General features: G+C 36.1%; 1 protein-coding gene across 1 annotated transcript; it reads right to left on the reverse strand.

Moving 5' to 3' along the window:
* Positions 1–17798: 17798 nt before the first annotated feature.
* Positions 17799–21070, reverse strand: LOC110944353 (eukaryotic translation initiation factor 3 subunit D). Its single transcript, XM_022186016.2, has 2 exons — positions 19300–21070; positions 17799–18011 (listed from the first exon to the last, which is right to left on the reverse strand). The coding sequence occupies exon 1, from the start codon at positions 21007–21009 to the stop codon at positions 19303–19305; it is 1707 nt and encodes a 568-aa protein (XP_022041708.1). The 5' UTR covers positions 21010–21070; the 3' UTR covers positions 17799–18011; positions 19300–19302.
* Between the last annotated feature and the right edge of the window lie 1887 nt (positions 21071–22957).

Below are 22957 nucleotides of genomic sequence, written 5' to 3' on the forward strand. Positions count from 1 at the left end.
CACAATATAATTGGTGTTCAAAACCAAGTAAACCAAGTTCAAATTAAACAGCGGAAGCATAAAATGTAAAGCCAAAACATAAGTTCATAAAGTTTAAATGTTATAACATGGAACTCTACAGTCCATGTCCCACAATGACCACTCCTTCTCGTGCAAGCTCCATCTAGGTACCTAACGACCTGCAAGGCATGTAACAAGGAGTCAACACAAAGTTGAGCGAGTTCACAGTTGGGTGTTTATTTTAAGTTGTTTTTGAAAACATAGTTTTTCTTTGGCAGGCTTACTTGTCGTGGGGGTTACCCCGTAGTTGAAAATATGATTAACCAATTCCTTCTTTCCCAAAACATAACCAGTGGGGGCTTCCCCATGTGAACCACTAGACCGTTACCATATCAACAACTGACGAAAGTAAGTTGTGCCCTAAGACAATGTCTATCATCATTGACTGAGTGCCCAGATCCATTAGTACACGCCCGTCCTACCGGCACGGTGTGAGGCTTGTCAACCCTAATAGCGCTATTAACTAATGACCCGCTCGCCATTGGCCCGGCGATTAAGTCGATATAAAAATGAGAGACTTAATGATAGAGTTTTGTCTAGTAAGTTTTAAGGTGGTTGTCCTACCCAAGGAGGACGAACGTACGTATTCTACCCAAGGAGAAATACGCAGGATTAGTATTGGCATCCTACCTATGGAGGATGGCGATACATATCCTACCCAAGGAGGATATGCAGGTTCCGTTTTAGTTCTTTAACCCATTCCCAACCACTGGGAATCCCATGCCTTAAAGAGTGTGAATGCACCTTGGTTTGCTAGGTTAGATTAGTTACTCTAATAATCAGGCATCAAGCACGTCCTAATAAGGTACAGATAACAATCAGTTTCGCGTGCATGCTTAACAAGTATTCTACGTACGGTTTATCTACTCATTACTTCTATCACATACCACACAATTCTAATGTCACACACTGTCTTTTGTGGAAGATCATAGTTAAAATACACTTGTAACCCTTGTTAGAAAATATTTTCTATGTGTTGGAATTTTTAGAAAATTTCGCCATAGTTTCCTTTGTAAACGGAGGTGTCCATGCTATTTAGCATATCATTTTCTTTTCAAAATAATCACAATAATCATCAACAAACACTTTACATCAGCAAGAGCAAAAACTATATGCTTTATATAATAATCATGAACTTGATATTTCACAAAAACGTGTAGTAACTTGGTAAAGTGTTTAGTGGGTTTAGTTACCCTCCAAAGTGTGTTTACTTCTTTTAAAATCTCATTCTTGCAAAGGTTTGGTGTTTACAACTTGTGAGCATAATTTATAAAAAATTATTCTTTTGAACACTTCTTGTAAATAAAGTGTCCTTACACTTATTTCATTTACAAAAATAGTGTAAGTGCAAGTAAAAGTCATGATCTTTTAAAATCGACTCTTGGACTTGGTTTGTTTTAGAAAAATCTTTGTAAATCTCGGATCTACATGATCACCAACTCATTGTTTTACTATATTTTTAAGAAACCATTTTTATTTCTCAAGTTCATATTTTTATTAGAAGATGATTATTTTATGTAAACACATAATCGTCTCCTAATCTTGTTAAATCATGCTTCTAATCATCCTTTAACAAGTTCAATATAGTGATTAACATCATATTACCAAGAATCAACAAGTAATCAACAACATATTCACAACAACATCATACTAACAACATTTCATCCTATTTCATCTTTATGTAACTTTATGTTTATGATTCTTGTTCATTTTCTTTTAGTGTTCTTAAGTTACATAACAATATATATCTATTTAACTAACAAAATAAGAAATAGAAGCTAGTAACAAGAAGCTTACAACTAGCTCAAAGGCTAGGGAAGATCACTAGAGAAAATGATGAAGGAGATGGTGAATGAAAGCTAAAGATGAAGGTTCTTCAAGATCTTCAAACACCAAGCTCCATGGATCACCTTCTAACACTTGAATGAAGCTTAAAAATGGAATGATGGTGGTGACAAGGTAGTGGTGGTGGCGGCCTTAGAGTGAGCCGAGAGGGAGAGAGAGGTGTTGAGGGAGTGGAGTGTGAATCTTGTGAAGATTTGATGAAGATATGAAGTGATCTGGTTTAGATACTAACCATACTTATAATCATCCTATCTAATATTTTGTTCATCATCACAAGCAATATCTAAATAAAATATAAGAATGAAATCTAGTAGTATGGTGGTGATCTTGGTGGGGTCCTCCTTGGACCGTAAATGATGAGGGGCGGGGGTTTATTGTAAATTTGATGGTTAGTAGGTAAGTAATAGTTCAAATCCAACTATAAGGTTACATGTTCTAGTTAGTAGATATCTAGTGGGTGTTATGGTGTACGGGGATCATAACTAGCCAAGAAATAATTAAACAATGTTTTTAGCAATATTTTGGTGTCCCGGGTAATGTCTGGTTGTTCGGTTAGATACCGGTTTGTTAAAGTGCTAAGTTGTTCCGTATAGTGTCTTTTATGTAACTTTTCGTAACACTTTTAATTCTCAACACTTAGGAAAGCATACAGGACCATTTTGTCAATTTTCTACACAAGACTAGTATGTCGAAAAGCTGGAAAATGCAGAAATCATAAAGCAGTTACGTCATCAGTTGCAATTAAGCACAGTCATTAAGCACAATTTAATATTGATTAATCGTACGGATACATGCAAGTATGAGGTTGTCACATAATTACACACTAGGTTAAGAAAATGAAACATCTAGATTGAATAAGAAGGAACATTACCTGCAATCGGAGATTCACCGGAGAACCGCACGGGCAAGTTTGCAGCGATAGTGTTTGTGTACTTCCGATCTGAGGATTATAAGTTCCAAGCACGTGGTAAATCTGATCACTAGTCCGTGATCTTTTTTTGCTGGACAGGTCATTAATTTTTCAAGTGGTGGTTGTGGTGGTTTGGATTAGGTTTGCAGCGATGGTGGTTTTAGATGATGATATTAATTTGGTGATGGTGGTTGTAGATCAGGACATTGATTTTTAAGTTTTATGGTGGCTGGAGGTGGAAGTGGTGGCTGTGGTGGTGAATGGCGGTGGCAGTGGTGGCAGGAGATAATATCACAGAGTAGAACAAAACACATAGGGTAATATGAAAGGGCATTATAGTTATTTCAAGTTATAGTTAACAGATCTGTTAACAAAATTGACACCGGGGGGTAAACTTGCGACATAACACCAAACGTTGGGGGTAAATTGCAATTATTTCGTTAGGGGGGGGGGGTAAGAGTGCCAATTGGCCTAAACCCCAGGGGGTAAAATTGCAGTTTACTCTTTTCTTTATTTATTTACTAGGTTAAAGCCCACGTGTAGATACGGTTTAAGAAATAAAAATAATACAAAGGTTTAATTCATAATTAATTTAAAAAAAAATATATACATATGTAACACAAGCCATAACATAGTATAAATATTGTTGTAATGGATCATTAAAATGGTGTAATGGATCATTAAAGCTTAAAGTATAAATATTACTAATTAAATACTAACGTAGCTAAATGTATATATACATCAAAGATAATACAAAAAAGAAATTAAAATGATATAGTTCTATAATCTCTAAAAAGACTTCTCTAATCAATAACGTGCAATGGCTATTTCCTTTGCCCCGATACATGATCTTGTATTCTAGAAGCTAAAATACCAATTTAATTCCTGAAGACGTTAAGAGGTGGAGACAACGATTGATGTTGTGTAGGGTTTGTGATAATGAAGGATCATGATAAAGAGTGAAGGCAATGATCAAGGGGAATGTATTTTAGGGATTTATGTTATAATCTTTTAGGAAAGTGTTTTAATTACATCGGGTCGAGTATTTTCTTTAATTACAAACAGATACTGAAAACTAATTAAGGGATCTACATGATATGGAATGGAGCCCCTAGGGCTCTACCGTGCCCCGTCAACCAGGGGGCTCTGTGGTCTCTTCTCAATAACACGCATGCCCCCCTCTATTGCCTCTTCTCACCAATGGTGCCCCTTTATCGTAGAGAGAAACCATAACTTCACACACACACCTCTCGTTATTCATTGCCATTACAACCATGCAGAACCAATAGCGCCCCCATAATAGCTCCTATGGTATGGATTGGGGGAGGGGCGCTATTGGTGAGAAAAATGGCTTGAGGTTGATGGGCAATGGCGCCCCATACCACCCAGTCGCGAATGTGGGAAAAAATGGGACATGCTTTCATTGAGTGTTGTGTCCCATATTGAGTTTACTCCGGCGAGATATTTTCTCTAATGACAATATTTTAAGAGTAAAGTTGACAAAAAAAATACTTATAGCATTCATTTTTGTTTATAAGGTTTTAAGACATTAAAATGGCAAAAATGGACACTTTGTTGCTGCTTCACTAATGCACATAGCTACTAAACTTCAACTACTTGACAAAAAGTGTTTGCTGATTTCTTCTTGTTTTAATGGGAGAACGGCTTAGCTTTCTTTGATACAACTGCTTCGGTTTCTGTTGACCAATCACAGCGTGTTGGTATATCTGAAAGAAAATAATCTTTGAAGCTCTATTTTATGTATACATGCAATTTTGTTGGGGTGATATTTAGTTAGTAATAGGTCTAAAAGGTAACTAACTTATCTTTACAACAAATCCATTACTAATGTGACAACCGGTAATTAACGCCTCCTAATTACGCAATTAACAAACGTTTAGGCGATAATAACTAGTGTTTAAGACACGAATTAACTCAATTAGGCTATTGGAATGCCTAGGAACGTTTGTCATGACGTTATAGTGCGCGTATGGTGATTTTCGGGAAATCTGTTGAGCGTTAAACGATAATGAATTAATACCGTGCAAAATACTGACAAACGCCGACAAATACGAAGTCTATACATATAACTTATACTTATGGATTTCGTCTTGTGAAATTATCACGCTTTCGAACGGCACAAAACTCAAACGTGAACGAAAAACGCGGAAACAATAACGCACTAACAATCAACAACGAAACGGAAGAACCGGACTCGAGTTATGTCTCGATATTTATATAATATGATATTTTTGGCTTCGTTTTCGAATTTTAATATTCGTAGTTGAAATCAGATCGAGAAACGAACGAGAAACGGCGGACGAGGCTTTTACGCGATTTAATGCGACTAATCGAACGAACGCGTCTATTAACGACTTACGGCGAAATTTTAAGGGCATTTGACCCTAAAACAATATCCTACGACAATTTACGAGGATCGTGTGTGTAAACGGGCTTCGGGAATGCGTTTAGGCCGCTCAAAACACGCTAACGGGCCCTGGGCCCAAGCCCACTTAAAACAAGACTTACCCTAGCTATTTAAATCTAGTGAAACCCTAAGTTCTTCTCATTCTTCAGCCGCACATGAAGATTATCCCCTCCTAAATCCTCTTAACAAAAAAAAGAAAGAAATAAAGAAACACAGACATATAATCTGCATCCTTCCCTCTCGATTCCTACTGCACACACACAAAATTCATGTTCTCTTTCTCTTCTCTGCCAACACTCATCAAACACAAAAGAAAAAAAAAATTCATGTTTCATTGCTCTCTACTCTCATCCTACCCTCTCAAGGTAACCGCCAGTCACCATCACCGGTGGTGGCGCGCAACAGCTATGGCAGAACCTCTTCGGCGATGGCTCTGATTTTAACACTTCAGCGATTTAGCAATAAACCACATGAAGAATTTGAATGGCTTTAATTTTAACCTGAATTGAAAAACCCCAAATCATGATTCATGATAATACATATATGAACTGATATAGAATTTCCTTCAATAAGTGACATCAAAAGTCAAAAGTATGAGCTGATATTTGCTTCAATAAGTAACATCAAAAGTCAAAAGTATAAATAAAAGAGAAGAGATGTCGTACCACATGATTGCGATGTTGGTAAGTGTTTTAAAAAGTTACTAGTAGTAAGACCCGTGTGTACACATGGGTAAGTTTAATAACGACCGAAATCAAATAATAAAAAACAGATTATAAATATATCATTTAAATTGTTTGTGTTTAGTTACATATGTTTATAAAACAATGTTAAAAACAGTATGTGTTAGTATTATAAGTATAATGATAAAAGGTCCTCTGTCTCTGTTTGTGTTTAGTTACATATGTTTATAATGACAACAACAACATCAGGCGTAAGTCATAATTGAAGCTACAATACATTCAGAAACAAAGGTCCTCTGTCTCTGTCTCTGTTTCAAGCCAATATTTGACCTTAAAACCGTAACTGCAAGTGGCGCTGAATTTCTTGGTCTCAACACCCAACCTACCTGAAATTGACAATTACTATCCCGTAAGTTTCAAAACCACATTGAAAAATTATACATAACAACCTAAGTTTCGAGATGTATTAAGGAAAACCGTTACCTGAGATGTAAACGGAAAGAATGTGATGGCTCAATGATGGTTACTGTCATTGGGTGCATTGAGACCTAACGGAAAGAATGTGATGGCTTAAGTATAATCATAAGCTTATTAACGAAAAAGACCATATTAATTTAAAATTTAACCTTATGATAACCAAGAGGCAATCTTTGTATAGTCTGAAACATAAGTCATCCTTGAACATGGGTCATCGGCCAAATCAAATACTAAAAACAGATTATATCTCTGCATGAAAAACAAAATCGATAAATGTAAGGAAAATGGGTTTGAAAGATGATAACCCAACAGTAGAGGATCTCATTCTACAGCTCCGATAAATGCAGGGGTGTTCTCAAATAATGTTTCCTAGATGTTTGAAAACCGACAAAGAACGACAAATGTCCACAGTGTTGCTTCTTTGGACATTTGTCGGTCTTCAAACATCTAGGAAGCATTATTTGAAAACACCCCTGAATTTATCGAGGCTGTAGAATGAGATCCTCAAATACTGGGTTATCATCTTTCAACCACATTTTCCCTAAATTTATCAATTCTGTTTTTCATACCTCCCAAAGCCACCTATCCGCCTGCAAAGAGATCGAAAAAGCTTGAAGTATAACCTATACTTAATTATATGGCACCGGATTTTCACTGATTCAAGAATCTCATCATCAGCTGACAACAAAGAACCAATTTACAAACATCTTAATAGCAATCCATAATTCAGATTATTAACTTCTGAATGCACTAACTGGTTTTTCCTGAAGAATTGTTGTCCAGTCTGTGTGATGTGGTGTCAATTGTATTGTTATTCCGCTTGTTCCTGTATTAATACATTAAAATCTTAAAACATAAAAGCAAACAAAATGTTCAAAAAAAAAAAAAACAAAACACAAGTAGTTAGTTATATGCTACAAACCTTGAAGTGTTGCACCGCAGCCTCCACATGTGTACACCGGTTTGCTGCTTATCAAACTAACCGTTATCATAATCAGCAAATTGCTATTATCATCAAAACACGTTTAAGAGAAAAGTAAACTGAATGAAAAACAAACAAACATCATTGAATCTATAAACATCATCCAGACTTGCCCGCGTGTTGAGTTAACCGGGGAATGTTTATATAAGTTGCTGTTGTTGGCTTCATGATCATCGTTTTCGACATGCCCGATGGTTTTGGTGGTGAGTTCTATGGGTGATTCTCCTGTATCAACCAACTAAAATAATTAAAAAAACAAATCAAACACTACAACAAAAGAAAAATCATCACCACAACCAAAACCAACCAAAAAAGATGAAACCTTTATCAAACTACAAATTCTTGAAATTACCAATCACGACTAAGAACAAACAGACCAAGAACATGTTCAGGGATGGTAAAAGTACCTTATCTTTCTGAGTGAACAACAATCGAGAATTGAGAGTAATCGCCCTGATCTGTAGGAGAAAGTTGCTTCAACCTTAACATCTTCTCAGTCACTCTGTATCAATGGCAACGATGATTCAACCAAATTCACAGACTAAACTGGCCACACGACCACCTGTAAAACAAAACACAGGAATCGGGTCCAAACGTCAATTTATATAACCGATCTACAAACGAAAAATTGGAAAACCTACCAGCGTCATCACATACAGCTAAATAGGCATCTCAGAGCAACCAAACTCCATTTTCTTGTATAGATGTGACAACTATTATACACGATCCCTTTTCAAAACCTTAATCACCAACAGGGCGTCGGCGAAGGTCATTCATAGTGAACTTGCAAAACATTTGCATTGTCAGAATGCCAGGCTCAAATTGTGCATAAAGATGACAACACCATAGCTGCAAGAGAGGTTGCATGAACAACTGCCATCCTACAACCTTGTCATACCATAATGCTATCTTCATTCAATTTTTACTCAGATCTACAAAATCATCATAGCATCGTCTTGAAAGGACAAGAAAAAATGCACTTTGCATTCATTTTTATTCACCATCACAGTCAACACTAAATGATTTACTAAACTAATACAAATGATTGCAAAATGTCGGACCTCGCGTATATTCAGGCCGACGTTTGCTTCATCGGAAACGCATCTAAGTTACCGGAAAGTGTCCAGAACCCTAGGTCACTACCAAAACACTCTGGGAGCACCGTCAACCCTAGAATTGTCAGAAAACACCATAGTTTTAGTCTCAAGTGAGAAGCATCTCATCAACATCATTGACTGAATATCGCTTACAATCTAAAAAACGTGGTCTTAGGTGACATCGATCTCATAATCATCGACCGAACATGGATTACAGCCAACGCTACCTAGGACAGCCACGAACGGCAGCCGGCAATGATGGTTTATATGTTGCAACAACACGCCCCAGAGCTCACCATCGTAGCCTCAGATGACAAAATCATCTTCATCGGTCTGAGTAGAGACATTCAAGTTGTTTTGTGCAATAAATGCACCTGTGAGAAGTAATTATATCTCCATCTCTATCTTTCTTCTTCACACTTTGATCTACAAAATCATCATAGCCTCATCTTGAAAGTACAAGAAAAATGTACTTTGCATTCATAATAAAAATAATAAAAATCTGATTATTATATACAATATTATTTAGATTAAATCGGATTTATGACATCAGCATGGACAATGTGGCATATCTCAGAGGTTGACACGTAAGCAAAGTGAGGTCACTTTGCTTACGTGTCAACCTCTGAGATATGCCACATTGTCCATGCTGATTTCATAAATCCGAATTTAATCTAAATAATATTGTATATAATAACAGTACCTCGGTAGCAACATCAGATGCAGTGGGTCTAATTCACCAAGATCTGTTGGTAAAACCACCATAGCCACACGACCACATGTAAAACAAAACACAGGAATCGGGTCCAAACGTCAATTTATATGACCGATCTACAAATGATAAATTGGAAAACTTACCGGCGTCCTCACATACAGCTAACTAGGCATCTCAGACCAACCAAACTCCATTTTCTTGTATAGATGTGACAACGATTATACACGATCCCTTTTCAAAACCTTAATCACCAACACAGCTTCGGCGAAGGTCATTCATGGTGAACTTCCAAAACATTTGTATTGTCAGAATGCCAGGCTCAGATTGTGCATAAAGATGACAACACCATGGCTGCAAGAGAGGTTGCATGAACAACTGCCATCCTACAACCTTGCCATACCATAATGCTATCTTCATTCAATTTTTACTCAGATCTACAAAATCATCATAGCCTCATCTTGAAAGGACAAGAAAAACACCATAGTTTTAGTCTCAGGTGAGAAGCATCTCATCAACATCATTGACTGAATATCCCTTAGGTGACATCGATCTCATCATCATCAACAGAACATCGATTACACCCAACGCTACCTAGAACAGCCGCGAACGGCAGCCGGCAACGATTAGGGCATGTTGCAACAACACGCCAGATCTCGCAGTCGTAGCCTCAGATGACAAAATCATCTTCATCGGTCTGAGTGACAAAAGATGGTGATTCACCAACGGATTTCTTTATAAATGACATGGTTCGTGTGGAAGATGAGGAAAATAAACCCTAAAATCGCCTGTGAGTTTGAAATGAGAAGAAAGAGAAAGATGGAGATTAAAGTGTGAAGAAGAAAGAGAGAGTTGAGATATGATTACTTCTCACAGGTGCATTAAATGCACAATTCAACTCTCCATGCATTTTCAAAAGTTCCCTCCTAAAAAAACTAATTTTATCATAATAAAAATAATAAAAAATCTGATTATTATATACAATATTATTTAGATTAAATCGGATTTATGACATCAGCATGAACAATGTGAGGTCATCTTCTAATCTCTGCACAATAAACAGTGTTTCTGTTTTAACCCAACAGTGGTTTCAAACACTGTTTTAACCCAAAAGTGGTTTGAAACACTGTTTTAATCCCAACATTGGTTTCAAACACTGTTTTAACCCAAAACTGGTTTGAAACACTGTTTTAATCCCATAACAATAATAAAAACCAAGAATGTTACAGTTGATCGAAAACTGTATAATCACCAATGGTTAAAATGTTGGAGATGGAAAATCATAAAATATGAACAGATATCAGATGAAACATGCTTTAGAGCTATCAGTTTGGTTACCATAGCTTCAGTAATACTCTGTTCGGTTCAGTTTTGTCGGTGATGGAAGCCTAGATAACTGAATTGATAGTTCTATACAGCTAATATCGGTGATATATCGGTTATATAACTGAATTATTAGTGTTAGATTGCTATATCTATAAATTCTGCATGATATTAAAATTATTGATATCTCACCGAGTAACCTACATCTCAAATATCGGTCTCTGACCAATATCCGATATTTTACTGCATCAACTGCATAGGTTCCAAGTTTCGTCTGATATCTGTTCAGACTTTTATGATTTTCCATCTCCGAAACTCGGTTGATTCAGTTTTGTCGGTGATGAAAGCCTAGATAACCATAAATCAGTAAGGCGACCCACTGGTTTTTGGTACTGTTCGGATTCATCGGTTAAAGGTCAGTGATACAAATGTAATATTGGATTTAGTTGCAGCATTATCTATATGTAACACTTGTACTGGAATCCAAACTGAATAAGACGCAAATTGATATAATAAATCTAACAAAAAGAGAAAGAGATTATTATACCTTCTTCATCCAAGTTCTAATTTCAGATTTGCGAGCTTTATTATACAGACGCCTCTTCTCAGCTTGACGAGCTCTCTTGGCTGCAGAATCAGCTTTCTTCCCAGCCTCACACACAATTGAAATCGATCTACCAGATTGCCTTCCGATAATAGGGTTTACAGACACTACTCCTGTAAATTCAATCAATCTGTATCAATATCCGTGAAATTAATAGAGGATATTTTGTATGTGAACCGGATAGAAGAAGAAATTGCATACCAGTGAACTATTTCCGTTTTTTGCTTGAAGCCACGTTTTTGGTCTAAGTTATTATTCCTTGTGGATTGTTGTTGTGATGATGATAGTTGTTCTTGGTGGTGGTGGTTTGATCAAGAGAGTAACCGAGTCTCCACTTAATGATTCACAATGTGGAATATTTAAAGAATCTGCGTCATGGTTTACTGGTTTCGACTGTTCTTGATTGTTTCCGACTTGCAGGAACAATGCTACCTATAATCACCAAGACATAAACCAAATCTGAGGGTTTAAATGATTGTGGTATAATATTAACTCACCTTTCTTAAATCAATAAAATTCAGATTAGGATTATATGACTGGATCATATTTTTAAAGAGATAGCAGGACATAGGGTTCAGTTGGATCAGGTAACTTGTCAAAGCACCTACTAACATTTCAACCCGAATCTATCATGATTAGCTACCTCACACATCAATTTTAACCCTAACCAATTGCGGACATAAACTATTTCAACCAAAACCATTTCATCTGAACCTAATACAATCAGTTACTTGACCCATTCTTATACATAAGAATATCCAATGTCGACGTAATCAAATATAAACCATAATTATGCTAATTAACATAAGATAAACACCCACAAGCATTCATCTTCATTTAAGATCTCATATATACAAATAAACGTGTTAATGTAATACCAAGCATATATCACTGGTTGTGTGATTTGACATTGCAATGCAACTGTGGTAGTCTTATTGAAGTAGACAAGAACTCATCTAACTATTCTTAATTGTGAATCCACAATCAAAATGAAACATATATCCGTCGAGATCTCGGCAACGGTACAGAGCGTCTGGTGCATCTTCAATTTTTAGAACGACTGAGAATCCATTTAGGTTAATGATCAAAAACACAAAACCTAATTAAATAAACCTATGCATCCATTACAAAATCTGGTAATAAACATACATGAACTTCACCAGCTTGACGGTTAACATCTGCACCTCATACATAAACAAATCAATCAGATTTAATCATCAACAATTTTCATCAGCAATTTTAAAACAGAGATCTTCTACCTAATAGAGGTGAGTTAACTACAGAGCTCTTCGAAAACACTAAATGTAATCAAAATCCCCAAATTAGAACCTTAATTTCTAAAATTAAGCAAATTATTACAAAAAGGTAATTAATTTATACAAAAGTGGATTGTTCTAATTAGGTAAAACATTAAATTCAACTTTCAAATAAAGCTTTTAAATAAAGCAAACTTCAAAGTAAGATAAAACACCACATGCAATAAATAAATTTCAACCAAAATCAACCAAATCACAACAAAATTACAGAATCCTGAGTTCAAACTGTTACATAATTCACTTAATCAGTTCTAATCATGTCAAAAACTAAACAAATGAGAACCAAATCAGTTCCAATCAGGTCAAAAACTGAATAAATTCGAACAAAATCAGTTCTAATCATGTCAAAAACTAAACAAATTCGAACCAAATCAGTTCCAATCAGGTCAAAAACTGAATAAATTCGAACAAAATCAGTTCTAATCATGTCAAAAACTAAACAAATTCGAACCAAATCAGTTCCAATCAGGTCAAAAACTGAATAAATTCGAACAAAATCAGTTCTAATCATGTCAAAAAGTGAACAAATTCGAACAAAATTGAACAAAATCGCACCTGATTCCTTACAAACTTCAACAGCTCCTTCTTTCACCACCACCACCGAATCTTTCGAATACAAACCCATGAAATCTCGTTCCATAGTTCCACTACAAGATTCCAATCCCAATTTCATCAAACTTTCACCTGATAAAAAACGCACAAAATCTCAAAAAACTCAAAACCCTAAAAATATCTAAAAAAATGTTGAAAAAACTTTGAATTACCTTGAAGATTTTCAACTCAAAATTGCAGCAAGCGAAAGAAATGCTTCAGACTTGCAAAAATCTAGAGAGAGAAAGTAGAGACAGAGAGTAGAGAGAGAAACAGAAATAGATCAATGGTCGAAACCGTAGTTTGATTGGCCTCCATCACTGGTCTGAACCCTAGATCAAGAGAAAGATGTAAGAGCAGAAATTGTGGTGATATAGGGTTGGATCTACATCAGCGAATGGATTGATGTTCTTCATCACTGATTTAACGATGAACAGAGAGAAAGCGTTCAAATCTAGATGTTGGTTCCTGGGGATTTGAGAGAGAGGTGTTTGAAATTTGAAAAGTGTTAGGGTTTTGTTTCTGCACGTGTTTGAAGACGTGTTAAAAGGGGCTTTCAAATTTGAAATGTTTTAAATTGTCCCGCCTAAAAATACCACTAATTTATTGTAATTAAAATTCAAATAAAAATCAGATTTATAATTATTTATATATCCGAATTATGACATCAGCATGGACTATGTGACATAGCTCAGAGATTGACACGTAAGCAAAATGACGTCAGCCTCTAATCCCCTTTAATAGATAGTATAGATTTGTTTTTTACATCTATTCGGCCGAAGTATTATTATTGTTATTGTTATAAAATATTACATTATAATTTTTGAGTTTCTTTGTAGCAAATTATCAAACATTACCTTTTTTGACAAAAGATTTGTGAAACGTTCTTTAAAGCTATGGGGAAAGAAGAAGATTACCGGAAAGAAGATTCCATTTCGAGCAAATGGACCGATATCAACTGGAAATGTCATCTGTTTCAAGAGGTCTTTCAATGTAATTGGGACAACAGGGAAAGCGGCCAAAACGACGCTAATGTTATAACAAGATCGTTGGAAGAATACAATGCTACGAAAGGCAGTTTCACTTATTTAAGATGTTGGGAGCTTTTAAGAGGACGTCCCAAATGGGCAAGCGTACCGACGATGACGTCTAGCGTTAGACGTAAATCAAAGCGGTCCAAAACATCATCGTCGGTTGACCCGGACACACCAACCTCAGATGCTCGTAACGTCGATTTAAATATTAATTTAGACGACGAGGAAGATTTGGAGTTGGAATGACCGCCGGGTAGAAGAAGTGCCAAAAATAAGGGGAAAAAACAGAGTCCTCTTCTTCTAATCCCGAAATATTGAAGCAAGATTTCGAAGAGATGAATCGACGCCTTCAGGACATTCGAGATCTCGGTCATAGGCGTTTACAAACTATGGAGGAAAGAAACGCCGAAAACAAAAAGTTTGTCGCGATACAAGAATCGAGACAAATGGAGAAAGATATTGAATTTTTGTCTAAACCCATCGACCATGTCACAGGCGACGCGTTGATCCTAGCCCAAATGCGTCGGGAACAAATCAGTCAAAAATACGGACTCTAGCTTAATAGTATTTTATTTATTTGTTTCGGTTTTTTTTAGGATTTTATTTCTTTTGTTATTTCTGATTTTTTTTAAGAATGTAATGTTTTTTATTTAATGAATTTTAGTAGTTTTAATTAAAAAAAATTAATAATTGTGTAATGATTGACGGGGCATTATTGGGCATTATCACCACTACGACCCTTTGTGAAAAACGCCCCTTTGATGATTAGGATTATACGTGGCGGACAACGCCCATGGGTAAGGCATTATTTATTATTACCACTACACATGGTCTTACTGGACGTGTAGATTAAAATGCAGGATTAGAATGTGAGTTACCTATTTAAAAAGAAATAGAAAAAGAATCCATTTGCAAGAACACAATAAACCGAAAAACTAAAAATTGTGCCAAAAGAATTACAACCTTTGAAGCGTATATATATATATATAACTTTAAGACCTTAATATAGTAAACTAGGTTAGAAACCCGTGTATTACACGGGTTGAATAAATGTAATTGTACATACCAAATAACAAAAAAAAAATCTTAAAAAACTTCGTTTATTACACGGGTTGAATAAATGTAATTTTATATATTAAATAATAAAAAAAGTTATATCTTTAAGAACCCCGTATATTGTACGGGTTGAATAAATTTAATTTTATATAATAAATAATGAAAAAAGTTATATATTTAAAACCACGAGTATTACACGGGTTGAATAAAGTAATATTGGTTTACCAAATAATAAAAAAAATTAATATCTTTAAAAACTCTCGTGTATTATACGGCTTGAATAAATATGATTTCATATACCAAATAATAAGAAAATTATATTTAAAAAAACTAATGACATACTCGGTACGGCTTTTTTTTATTTATTTTTTATTAGACTTTAACTAAAAGAAGCCTTATTAAGATGATGACAACATATATATTTTAAAAATTAAAATTATAAAAAATAAACTTTAAAGGAATTCTAAACTTAAACATTCAACAATGAAAAAGTAAACTCCCCAATATCTTTCTTTTTATATACATGAATTTGTGTGAATTTATAATTATATTCTATATCATATAAATTCTATTCTGTTCTATTCTAACATATATAAAAAACATGATAGGGAATAGTATTTTTCTGCCATTTGTTCAAATAGGCGGCCGGCCCTCCCTCATTGGACCAACCAGTTTATTATTTTATACGCACTTTAAATTACGTTTTTGCCCCAGAATAGTGTTTACCTGCCATTGGTCCAAATTGGTGGCGAGCAATACTCATTGATCCAACCAGTTTATTATTTATACCCATTTTAAAATTACGTTTTTGCCCCCAGTTTAAAAATACGGTTTTGCCTCAACTTCAAAATACATTTACCCTTTTGCCCCGAGCTAAGAAATACGATTTTGCACTCGGTAAAAAAATTACGCTTTCACCCTCAGCCAAAATTACATTTTCGCCCCAGTTCAAACTAATATTTTGTTTTCCCCCGGCTAAAAATTACGATTTTACACCAGTTTATTATTTTATACCCAATTTAAAATTACGGTTTTGCCCCCAGTTTAAAATTACGTCTTTGCCTCCAGTTCAAAATAAAATTTTGCTTTTGCCCCCAGCTAAAAGTTACGATTTTCCTCTCGGCTCAAAATTACGATATCACCCTTAATTTAAAATTACGTTTTTGCTTCCAGTACAAAATAAAAATATAGTTTTTCCCTGGCTAAAAATTAGGATTTTACCATCGGGAAAAAAATTGATTTTTCCCCCAAGTAATAACAAAAATATGACTTTGCCCACAGTTAAAAATCGTGTCAAAGAGCTGCCTAACAATCTTTTTAGTTTTTCTTTCTAGCAAAACTATAATACTGTTTTTTTAGTTGGTTGAGAATTATTCGGCCATCGCCCCGCAACATGGATCGGGCATCACCTATTCTATACTATATACATTGTATGGCCTACAATTAAATTTGGAATTTTGTGTAATTTAATTAATATTTTACTTTTTTCCGAATTCAGAAGATAAAACCAAATACCACGAGTATTATATTAATTATCTATTCCTTTTTGTGTAATTAACTTTTTTTTTATTTTCAATTATATTATATTAATTATCTATAAGAGATGGTCTAATATAATGACAAGTGTCCCTAAAATGGTTTCTTTTATTATATAGTATAGACTAGAAAACAATAATTTCAGTTAGAGCAAGGTTGGAGAACTCGCTAGTCGATCGATAAAGTGGGGAGCTACTACTCGGATCAGGTTTTTTATATATAATTTTTAGTTTTATGTATATATATACACACATTTTTATAGGTAAATCTTTTAAGTAACTAGGTTTTAACTCTTACTCAACTCATCTTTTTAAGTGTACAAGATTAATTATTGGAATTCACATGGATTGATTGGAAAGTGGCCAAAATTTAGAGGTTTTTGCCGGAATATACAGTTTTTTGCTGGAATCTAGCCTCAATGGCCAATTTTTGGCCGGCCGACTAAGTCTTACTAGACCGACTAGTGATTAATGGACTAATTAACGAAAAAACTACTCAGTTACTGGTCGACTAGCAATTAATTGCGATTTTTACAACACTGGTCTAGAGGTATCCACGTGAAGACATCAAGCTCAAGAGAGCTATTTGCTGAAACCCTTGTCAAGTTGGACTAATAGGAATGAAAAGAGCAATTCTTGAAACCAACTACGAGCAAGTTAGTTTATAAAAGAGAACTCTTCTGATCACAAACTTATGGTTGAGGAGGGAGGGACCCCTTTTAATCACCAACTTACATCTAGAACAACCAATTATTATCTTTTAACCGTATAAACATCCACCTATATCTATCCCTAGTATCTACTACAAGGGCTGGCAATAGATATCTGTATAAGACACGATTAGACCTATTCACTGAAAAAGTACACAACGTGATTTTTTACTTTTTAAAAATAAATATAATTATGATGTTAGGGTCCATCATTTCTTTTTCTTGGTACATAAAACATAAAACTGTATTATCAACATGAGATATAAAGTAATTAAATAAGTTGTATTCATGTTTAATACTTGTGTTGCACACGTCGTTAGAGACCTGTTAAACCCGATAAGACACCCGATAAGACACGATTTCCCAACCCTCTACAATAATTATTATCTTCCAACCCTAAAAACATCCATCTATATCCCTCATACCTACAATTAGTTGGTAAATCATCTTTCATTTGAAACTAAATATCTTTGGATTCCGGTTTGATCATCAAATGATGCAAGTTTTATGGTAACAGAGACAGGCGGTAAGTATATCCATCCTTACATAAGAAAAAACGAAATATCACATACTTAATTTAAGGTCGTCATAAAAAAAACAAAAAGAACCAAAACTTCAGCTTCTTTCTTTTGCAATGCATTACTCCGCCTGAAAACAAAATATATGATCAAACGGTTGACCGTTTATTTATAATTTTCAACCAAAAAACAATCAACATATGACAATTCTGAGAAATATGTGAATGCAATCAATTTATACAGCAAGTGTCATCATGAGCTTTGCAGAAGCTCTCATCCCATACTAAGCGGGAAGGAAGGTAACGGATCAAAACATGGTAACAGAAAATCAGAAAAGGTTCGCTGCGGTGTTCATTTTTATGGAGGCTAGCGGCGACAAAGAGCAACGGTGGCGGTAGATGCTTGACCCATTTGACTCTTTCTAAGTTAGTAAATTATAATATTACCTCAAATGTAAAGTGTATTTGTCATTAACACTTTAATTTTATTTCTTTCAATTCATTTTTGAAATAGTAATTCAACACAATATTATGCTTCTAGACCAATTTATATCATTCAGTGAACTTTGTGTTTGTTCTGTATAACCATTTTAAGACATAATAAAAATTAAATGTCTAATATAAATAAAAATTTAAGTATTCTTGTTTAAACAGATATGATTCAGATAAGTCCAGACCAATCCGAGTATTTATAACAGATATGATTCAAACTTGCCGTTCAAAAAAATAAAATAAAAAATCACTTCGTTGTAAGGCATCAAGCACAAATTTCATAAATAATAGGCTTCCTTCTTACTTGACATATCATCAAAAAATTGCAACACCTTAGTTCTTCTAGGTTAAAATTGGTCAAAGCTGGTATAAGTTGGGGTTTCTAGGAGACTGACATGACATGTAAAGAAAACCAAAGAGATTAAGAAATTATGAAAGGTTTGCTTGATTAAAAAAGGTTGACATGTAGAACAAATGAAAGAGATGCAGTTTCCGGTTGTAAATAGAACCTATTTACATAGAGCAACGCCTCACGCCTTAGGGTGCCTCGTTCTTTTTAGAACCAAAATTACAATTTTTATTATATAAATATCCCAGATAGGACTTGTCCTGTAAAAGCTCAAAACTTTGAATGTGATTAGTAGATATTGATCTCCTAGAAACACAGTTCCACCAAAGTATAAAGAATTAAATGTCAACTCTGTGCCTTGAATTCACAATAAACCGAAGTTGGATTTCAAACTCAAATCCAAACAACCCCAAAAAGTATTGTTCGGGTAAATGAACCTATCGCAAGCAAGCAAATTAAAAACACACCAATAACTCGTTAACTATTGTTCCAAGCAACAAAACAAGTAAAGCATAGAAAAAAAACATCACAAAAGTTTAAAAAAAAAAAAAAAACATGTAGCATAACGAAGTTGTTACCTTCTAAGCTTCAGCTTTGACTTCTTTGGCTTCCACTTCATCTTTAGCTCCATTTTCATCAGCAGCATTCTCCACAGGAGGCTGAACCTGTTCGTCCTCAGGCAGCGGTTCTTCCACATAATCATTCTCAAATGCATCAGCAGGAACCTCATAAATCCTAACCTGTGGCTTCTGTGGATCCTTGACCAAAACATACTTTCCTTCATTCAACTTCATACACAAATCCACAATAGACTTGACTATGCCCCACATATTCGAAGTATTCAGATTAATCTGCCCTGCAAACTCCCTTGGCTTATACCCAACAACCGCCAATATAACATGATTGAAATGATCACGAGGATGAACCCGGGTCACATAACCCAATTTCATCATATCAGCACTAGCCAAAATCGCTTGTGCGGTCCACTTAGCTATCTTATTAGCATTGTTCTTCAACTCTGTTGCCAAAACCGCACCCCTTTGGGTATCCAACTTCCTCCTCCAGTCAACACCAGAGTACTTGGGATCAAACTCATTCAAGGCATTCAAAGTCAAGAAAGACTTTTGATTATTAACATCCATGTAACTTTGGACCTCACACCTAACCACCAAATTGGTATCGTTATCAAGCTTCCAGCGCCTGTATCGGTACCCAACGGAAGCCACCTCTTCCCCTTCGCTAGCAAAGGGATTAGGCTCATCAAAAGTCACCTTATTCCCATCTCTGACCAAAACCTGCTGGGAAAAGTTTTGGTTAATATAAGCAGCTTCAACAGATAGAGAATGAGCGGAATTGATATCATCCTTGGCCTCGGGCAATGGCTCCTGAGAGGTCTCATTAACGGAGAGCAAATCCAACTGGGAGCCATCTCGCTTATCAAAAAAGAGCTTGTTACCAACACGCTGAATGACAATATCCCAAGAATAAACGGACCTAGGGGCGCACATGAGGGTGGAAAGGATAGAATCGGTGGCAAAGACGGTCGCTTGATCCTCATTTGCAAGCCTGCGTATAATGGGATCATCAGTAGTAGTAACTTTGAAGAAATTCCTGTTCTTAAAGCGCTCCAAGCGACGCTCATTCTTGGGGGTGATTCTGTCGTAAGTCTTGTCATAGGCTTCTAAGGAACCGCAGATAAGGAGGTCTTCAGGGTCAGGAACGCTATAGGAAAGTTTGGTAAAGGTGGAAAAGGGGATCTGATCAAGCATATTCCACTCGGGCTGAATATCAACGGAGGATTTAAACACCGCGGCTTCACGCCTCGGGTTATTACCTCCAGAGCGATTGGCATGGTACAAACGGTCACGGCGAGCACGCTGCTTTTCCGCTTCACGTTTCTTCGCCTCCACCTCCTCGTCACGGCGCTGTGGGAGCTGGTTCCGGTTGTTCTGGAACCTCCATTTGGGGCCAAACTTAGGGCGCGGTGGGGGCTTGCCGTCGACTAAACGGAAGGTGGAGTCTTCGTCGGCGTTGAGGGCGCCGCCGAAGGAATCGTCGGTGGTGAAGTCGAAGGCGGAGTCGTTGGAGCGGTTGTTGTTGTTGTTGGGGCGGTTAGGGTTGGATCGGGTCCAGTCGGCGATGCGGCCGAGCTTGTCGGAGCGGGAGAAGGGGGCGAAGGGGACGTTGAGGGGGTGGTTAGGGAGGATGGGGACGGAGGAGTCGGTGGATTCCGGTGGACCCCAACCGTCGGGGTTGAAGGGGACGTCGCCGATTTCGAAGCCTACCATGCTTGTCTTTCTTACGATGACAGATAGATCTAGGGTTTGGAGAATGGAAACTCTCTTTAAAACCCTAGCTAGCTCGGTTTCTGTTGCCAATGGAAAATTACCCTTTCACCCCTTGGTTCGGTTTATTACTCTTCTCATTCTCCCTCAATTTACTTGTTATGTTTTTAGTTTTTACTTTTACGGTAAAGTTACCCTACACACACGATGAGAATTTCGCCACAATTAGTTCGGTTAGAGATGACAAAAAACCCAAGTCTCGTGGCTATAGGATTGAAAAAAGAAATATCTTATGAATATGAGTTGGGTATGGGATGATGTAACACCTTGTAAAATCATGTCCAATTATGTAGGGACACGTATTCTAAACCCTAAACATGTAAGAGATTGAATTAAGGGGGCTAAAGTTGACAAACTATGAAAATACGTATGCAGAGGGACTAAAAGTGTCAACATGCTAAACTTATGCCTCTGATTGACCACACACGATGAACGTATTCTTAAACGAGTAAATTATCGGACGTAAGAAGTCGTTTGTGAAAGAAATCGAAAGTTTACAAGACAAAGGGGTTAAACGTGTCAACATGTTAATTCTTACCTCTGAGTGACCTTTTAACGAACTCGGGGCTTCGTAATGTTCGATTATACTCTCGAGAATACGTAATAATGAATTACAAGGTTTCGGTATCGTTTTGTGATAATTATGTAAAATTTCAAGAAGGGTTAAAAGCGTCAACGAGAGAAACTAGTGTATTCTTGTGACCTTTAACGAAACCCGGAGCCTAATGGTGTTTGGTTATACTTCCAAGATCACTTACAACCTAACTAGGAGGGTTAAATGTGCCAATTACGAAAGATATATTGCATTAAAAGGTTCAAGGACTAAAAGTATCAAGTTTTAAAACATGTTTGCTGAGTCCAGGTGTGGTCGCGCTGCGCGACCCCTACCCCTCTTTGCCGTCGCGCGACGCGACACCTTCGTTTCGACAGAATGGTTGTGACACTTGCATGTTTCTTCTTCCTTGGCCTCCAAACAAACCACCAATCCTTTGAACTCGAAATCTATAGATTTTTGATGGTTTTTAAAACCACTTTGGACACATGTGATCATCTCTGGAGTGTCCTAACACCTGGTATGATCCAAGAACTCCCTCTTCAACTATAAATAGAGGCATTGGGCTGCCTTCATTCTTGCACCATTCATAATTTCCATCTCTTCTCTCTTGCTTGAGCTTTCTTGAGCAATTCTTGAGGTTCCTAATAAAAAAGGAAGCTCCCCTGAGTTCAAAGTTCGAGCTAGGACCCTTTGTAAGTGTCCTTAGCCACAATAGTTCGGTTTTTATGCGTTTAAAGACCGAAAGTCAAAGTTGCCGCAAAACGCCTTTGACTTTCGGTTTAGACCTAAATGGTCCAGCCATTGTTCGAGACGAATATGGCTACGTGATCGTAGTTAGGTAGGTGTTAATCCCTTAAAAGGGCACCTCCTAATTACCACGTTTAATTAGTTAATTGTCGGGTCAAAGTAATTAAATAAAAAGTCAAATTTTAAAAAAAAAATCAAATCTGATAATGTAGAGATTATAAAACATGTTTTATCACTTTAATAACTTGGTAAATATTATTAGAACATGTCTAAACATGTTTAACCCGATATTTCTAAGTTTAAGCTCGGTTCGCAACCGAAAGTCGCAAAAGCTTGACTTTTGCTTTGACTTTCAGTTCTGACCCGAATTAATTTATTTTCTCTATGTCTTAAGTGTAACACCCCGTGTTTCGGAAGTCAAAGTCAAAGTCAAGATTGAAGTCCAAGGAAGAAAAGATTGCTAATTGCGATCTGTCTCTCCTTGCTCAATTCCTGTTTTGACTTCTTTGACTTATAGTTAGTCTTTATTTTCGCCTTCGTTGTATTATGTGGAGTAATAGTTAAGAATCGCAGTAATCGATGTATATT

Source organism: Helianthus annuus, chromosome 1 (assembly GCF_002127325.2).
Source record: "Helianthus annuus cultivar XRQ/B chromosome 1, HanXRQr2.0-SUNRISE, whole genome shotgun sequence".
Classification (NCBI taxonomy): domain Eukaryota; kingdom Viridiplantae; phylum Streptophyta; class Magnoliopsida; order Asterales; family Asteraceae; genus Helianthus; species Helianthus annuus.

Excerpts from the sequence above, each read along its gene's own strand:
- LOC110944353 (XM_022186016.2), bottom strand. The coding sequence starts at position 21,009 with ATGGTAGGCTTCGAAATCGGCGACGTCCCCTTCAACCCCGACGGTTGG.